General features: G+C 40.9%; 1 protein-coding gene across 8 annotated transcripts in view; it reads right to left on the bottom strand.

The window, feature by feature from the left end:
- GNPTAB (N-acetylglucosamine-1-phosphate transferase subunits alpha and beta) overlaps positions 1 to 6,485 on the bottom strand; it is a 126,980-nt gene that overhangs the window by 24,438 nt on the left and 96,057 nt on the right. The window contains exon 21 of one of the 8 annotated variants that reach the window (XM_004373758.2): positions 255 to 893. The exons of the other annotated variants lie outside the window; for them this stretch is intronic. Within the exon in view, the coding sequence (XP_004373815.1) occupies positions 816 to 893 (78 nt within the window). The 3' untranslated portion in view covers positions 255 to 815. Of the gene's footprint in view, positions 1 to 254; positions 894 to 6,485 lie in introns of those variants that run through there. 8 annotated transcript variants of the gene reach the window in all.

The following is a 6,485-nucleotide window of genomic DNA, read 5'->3' on the forward strand; positions in this document are numbered from 1 at the left end:
GATTCCACAGCAATGGCAGTAACTCTTTATGATAACAACTCAGAGAGAGCGCTACTGGAATACACTGATAAGCATTAAACAAGCCACCACTGTAATGTACCAGTACCATCAGCATGACTCATTTCTAAAATGAGGCACTTCTGTTTGAATATGTACATTTCTATAACATAATTACATCTAGAAAGTAGCATTGCTATTTAACTCTAGCCCTTTGTAGTTAGGTCTCCACATGAAATCACAGTATTCTTAGGGGCTGAAGTAAATAAGGAAGCATTTCAGATATAAGTCATTTAGTTCCTCAGTAGTTGGACACCATTTACAGTCTTATACATTAATAAAAAATCCATAATTTAGATATTGCCAATAAAAAGTGATACTGCTACATTATTTAAATAACATCTATAAAACATGTTTAGGCATCCCAATTCATTATTCTCAGAAGTGAGAGTAACTAGTTAACTTAATAGAAAAAGGAAAAAAAAAAATAGCAAAAGCATAGCAAATGACTTTGGAATGCAAAGGCTGGGATCTCTTAGCAATTGCTCCCAAGCTGACCTGGGCTTCTCATATTAAAGTTAGCTTGCAATGGTTGCTATGGGAAATCAGTAGCTGTCTCTTGTCAATGAGATTTTTTATAAAAAGGATGACAGGTCCATGAGCAAATGCTTTTTTAAAAAAACAAGTATTGTACTGGACATTTTTCCTTCTTCAGGCCAAGCTGGCCAAGTATCACGTCATGAAGACATCTTTGTTGCTCCAAAAGTTTTAAAATGCTCAGTAAACACTGAGGTAGATGATATTCAAATGAAGATCTTCTATACCCTGATTCGATCAGGACTAGCTTCTTTGAGTATTCTCCTTCTGGGAAATATCTTCCGCTTAAGTGCAATTAACTAAATGATGAAAGACAGGAAATAAATTTTAATTCTCCATGTGGTCAAAAGAGTACGTTAAATTTTCTGAGAGCCATACAGCCTCAACTATTTCCACAGAATTATACATTAAAAAAAAAAGTCAGACAAACAAGTCTCTATCATTCCTTCCCCAAAACAAAAGCCAACCACTAATTTTGTATGGCTCTGTAGGGTCATTATGCTTAGTTCTGTGCTCATGAGAGACCCAAAAGAATTAATATTATTTTGTCCCAAGCTTCCTTTCTTCTAAGACTTACACTTAAAATTTTTACATAGTCATTACCATGCATATTTATTTTCAAGGTGATGTCTGTTTGCCAAGTCTTTCTATTAAAAGGAAACTAAATGATGTTTAGCTATTAAGACACATCTTTGTATTTGAAAATGACTAACTATGTAACGCAGGATTTTTTTAACACTGTATTAAAAACCCTATAATATTTTGTTCTATACTAAACTGTAGCAGCAATCATTTGGGGTATGATACATAAGTTCATTTATAAATTAGTGGCTTAGAATTTGGATACTTTTTTCTCATAGAAATAGTTTACCCATGATACATCTGATATAGAAAAACTCACCACCATTTTAATACAGTTTCAGTGAGGGAAAAAAAAAAATGTGTTCTTTACAGTGGCAAAGTGGTTAAGAGCCTGGCTGCTAACCAAAAGGTCAGCAGTTCAAATCCACTGGCCGCTCCTTGGAAACCCTATGGAGCAGTTCTACTCTGTCCTATACGGTCATGCTATGAGTCGGAACTGACTTGATGACAACAGGTTATTTACCTCATCTTCCCTCTCTAAACTGTGCAGGACCAGCTACTCCTTCATCTAGAGGTAGAAGCTGGGCTTTACCCAAGCATAAGCTACAACGGTTTGGATGGGCTAGGATTCTGGGGCAGAGGAACAGGCAGTGCTGACTGCACTGGAGTGATGGGTGGGGGTGATGGGTGTGGCAAGAAAAAGGAGTTTGATTTGAGCAGGTAAAGAGCAGGGCGCTGGAGAGGAAACTGATCCTCCCTTCCTTTCTCCCTCCTCCTGGCCCTCTGGTTCCCTTTCTACTACCACCAGCTGCTCCTTTTGGCCAGGGTCCCTCTCCTTCCCCATCCCAGGCCAGCATACAGCGGACGCACAGGTTCCTCACCGGACCCCTACTCTAAAAGCAGGTACACACTCTCAGAGATTTTTTTTCCTAAGAATTTTACTTGCCATGAACAACAGCAAAAAATATCATAAATAAGATTTATATTCCCTGGAAAGTAGATGAAGGCTAAATTGTAGTCCTGCTTGCCTGACCAATCTCCATTTCCTGAATTTCCTTCCATCTGCAGCAGAAAGTCCCAAAAAACCAAACCAAATCCACTGCTGTTGAGTTGATTCTGACTCACATAGGGTTTCCAAGGCTGTAAATCTTTCTCCAGCAGAGCGGCTGGTGGGTTCAAACTGCCGACCTTTCAGTTAACAGCCGACTACTTTTTTAACCACTGAGCCACCAGTCTCTGCTTATCTCAGAACTTGGGCCTCCTCCTCCTCAGTGTGAGCTGTATGATTCCCCCAAGTCACAGCTAGAAAAGTTCCACTCAACGGTTATCCTGAATGGAGGCCCAGGTGAGGCTTGCCTGCCCTGCCTAAGTCAGGTTCTTGCAGACCCTCCTTCGCTTCCTTCTTCAATCCTTTTTTCCTTCAGACCACTTCATCCCTGCAGCCACTGAGGAATTCTCTTATCTCTTTCTTTTTATCTCACAAATCTTTCTCCTACCAACTCAAACCCTTTCTCTGCTTCTGGCCCCTCACCTCAAGAAAGTTGCACGTGGGTGGAGGAAAATGAGGGGGGTGGGGATGGGGGCAGCCAAGAAAAGGAGGGAGGATTCCCAGCAATTCACAGGAAAGGTAAGTGGGAGACTAGCTGTGTACACCACACACAATGTCCACAGAACAGCGTAAGGTCTGAAGATAAAATACTGCGGTCACTTTCGGAAAGCAAGAAAATTGAAGACTCATGAAAGACCAGAATCAGACGAGGAATCTAAGTAGGTTCTTGGTGAAAAATTGTTAGAGCTTTTTTAGTTTTACCTTGAGGGCTGCAAGTTAATCTATTGAGTTCCAGGTAAAAAGAATACTGGTATTGAATTCAGAAGACAAATGAGTTATGACTGCTGTTATGACTGCTGCCTGACCATTATGAAATATCCTTCAAATACTGACATGTAAGATATAAATCAATAGAAAAAATTAAAAATTTTCTGGTTGTGGGAGCCGTGGTCAACATGGAGGACTAGTTAGACGCTTCCTATATCCCTCTTACAACAAAGACCTGGAAAAACAAGTGATATGATTCTATATGAACATCTGGCAGCCCTGAACAAGGCAAGGTTAAGAAATCCATCTGAGTCATACCAGAGAGGAAGACCGTTTGGAAGAGGTGAGGAGCGCTAGAGCTGCAGTGGTGACACAGCAGAGACACAGCCACGCCGGGACGCAGTGAAGCAGGCAAACAGCTATGCTGTGCGCGTGCTCGAGAAGCAGTTTCCACATTGAGAAAGACCCGGCAGCAGAGATTCTGCTTGGATACTCCGAACCAGTGAAGAGCCGCTCCCAAGAGGCTAGGATAAGTACATGTGCGCACCCTTTCGCGGCAAGTTTAAAAAAAAAAAAAGGCCGTTTGGGAAAAACCTCTCTCCCTTTTACCTCCTACCTCTGCGCTCTGCACCGGATTTGGGAAAAACCTCTCTCCCTTTTACCTCCTACCTCCGCGCTCTCCACCGGATTTGGGAAAAACCTCTCTTCCTTTTATCGCCTCCCTCCCCACGCTGCACCAGGAGTCCACTGGGCTGGAAACAGATCCCAAAAGGCGCCCTGACCCATTCTCCTGGCCTTGGAGAGGGAACAAATAAGCTGCTGGCTCCCCTAGGCCAGGAACACAGGGTCGGCATAACTCCTCTGCTGGCCATAGAAATCAGGGTTCCGCAGACTCTGAGTGCCAAACACCCCAGTATAGACTTGTGGGGACCCATCTCAACAGCGTTAGCCCTCACTACCACAGTACAACAGGGCAAACATCTGAAGTCTAACTTCAACTGCTTCAGCTGTGAACGGGCAGATTTGTGATCCTCAAAACAGCCCTGCCCCTCAAGTAGGCACTTTTATCGATCTGCAGCAGGGTCTTGAGGACTGGTGATAGTTCCTAAAGTGCCTAGTCACCTGCTTCAGGAGTTCAAGAAAAAGTGGTGCCCTCAAGTCTTTGCAGCCAACATAGTGGGGCACTCTTAGCCCGGCTGCAAAACTCACCTACCTATTCACACTAGAGAATAGGGACACGCTTTTCTTTCAGACTCGCAGGGGCAGCTGTCAGCCCCCTGCCTGGCTCAGCACGTGATCTCCTACCACAGCCATAGTCCAGTGCCTGCACCAATCACCCACGCCTGTCTAGGACCAGGGGTGAGAGGGGTGAGAGCCTGCATCACACACTTGGTGATCGACTGCCTGCACACCCGAGCTGATCCCATATAGGAAATTTTAACGAACTCCGGCATGCACATACTTAGTTACAGAACCAACTACCTGGTGACATGACATTAGAGACCAAAAGGTGTCAAAAATAAAACTAGTGCACACGAGCAGCCTATTTGGGCATATCAAAACAAAACAAAATAAGAAGCTACGTCTCACTAAGCAAACACAAAATAAAACTATAATAAATTATTGATGGCTTGGAGACAACAGTCAATATCAAGTCACATAAAGAGGCAGTCCATGATGGCTTCAGCAAGCTCCCAAAATAAAGAATCAGTAAATTCTCTGGAGAAAGAGAACTTCTTGGAATTACCAGAGACAGAATACAAATGATTAACATACAGAACTCTTATAGAAATAAGAAAGGAAATTCGACAGAACGCAGAAACAGCCAGGCAACATACAGACACAGTAGCAGCGGAACTTAAAAAAGTTATTCAAGAACATAATGCCAAATTTAATAGGCTGCAAGAATCCATAGAGACAGCAATCAGAAATCCAGAAGATTAACAGATAAAATTTCAGAATTAGACAACTCAATAGAAAGTCATAGGAGCAGAACTGAGGCAGTAGAAGTCAGAATTACTGACACTGAAGATAAAGCTCTTGATGCCGACTTATTTGAGGAAAAATCAGACAAAAGAATTAAAGAGAATGAAGAAACTCTAAGAGTCATGTGGGACTCTATCAAGAGAAATAACCTACGAGTGATTAGAGTACCAGAACGGGGGGGATAACAGAAAATACAGAGAAAATTGTTGAAGATTTGTTGACAGAAAACTTCCCTGATATCATGAAAGATGAGAAGATATCTATCCAAGATGCTCATCAAACCCCACATCAGGTAGATCCCAAAAGAAAGTCACCAAGACATACTATAATCAAATTTAACATAAACAAAGAGAAACAGAGAACTTTAAGAGTGACTAGGGATAAAAGAAAAGTCATCTACAAAGGAGAGTCAATTACAATAAGCTCACACTACTCAGCAGAAACCCTGCAGGCTAGAAGGCTATGGGATGACACATTTAAAGCCCTGAAGGAAAACAACTGTCAGCCAAAAGTTATATATCCAGCAAAACTCTCTCAAATATGATGGGTGAAATTAGGGCATTTCCAGATAAAGAGAAGTTCAGGGAATTTGCAAAAACCAAACCAAAATTACAAGAAATACTAAAGGGAGTCCTACGGTTAGATAATCAATAACACCAGCTAACAACGCACGACTAGAACACAGGATAGCGCAACCAGATATTGACTCCGATACGGAAATCGAAATTACATCAAAGCTAAAACATTGAAAATAGGGAAACAGATATCAATATGTAAAAAAAAAAAAAAAGAGGATAATATTAAAACAAAAACAGAGGGACTTAAAAAATGTAGACATTGATTTTCTACATGGAGGGAAAGTTAAGGTGATATAAAGTAATAAAAGACTGGTATAAACTTAGAAAATTCGGGGCAAATATTAAGGTAACTGCAAAGGAATTTAACAATCCTACAAATCAAAATAAAAAAGTAGAAAAACATAAAGACCCAGCAAACACAAAATCTACAACAAAGATGAAAAAAAAAAAAAAATAAAGAAAAACGACTCAGCACAGAAAATTGGGGAGAACAAAGAAACTGAACAACACACAAAAAGACATATCAGGATGACAGCATTAAACTCATACCTATCAATAATTACACTGAATGTAAACAGAAGTAATGCACCAATAAAGAAATGCAGAGTGGCAGATCAGATAAAAAAGCATGACCCATCTATATGCTGCCTACAAGAGACGCACCTTAGACTTAAAGACACAAACAGGCTAAAACTCAAAGGATGGAAAAAAATATACCAAGCAAACAACACTCAAAAAAGAGCAGGAGTGGCAATATTGATCTCTGACAAAACAGACTTAAAGTAAAATCCACCACAAAAGATAAGGAAGGGCACTATATAATGATTAAAGGGTCAATACACCAGGAGGACATAACTATAACAAATATTTGTGCACCCAACAACAGGGCTCCAAAATACATAAAACAAACTCTAACAGCTCTGAAGAGA

The sequence above is a fragment of the Trichechus manatus genome, unplaced genomic scaffold, assembly GCF_000243295.1.
Source record: "Trichechus manatus latirostris isolate Lorelei unplaced genomic scaffold, TriManLat1.0 scaffold00027, whole genome shotgun sequence".
NCBI lineage: Eukaryota > Metazoa > Chordata > Mammalia > Sirenia > Trichechidae > Trichechus > Trichechus manatus.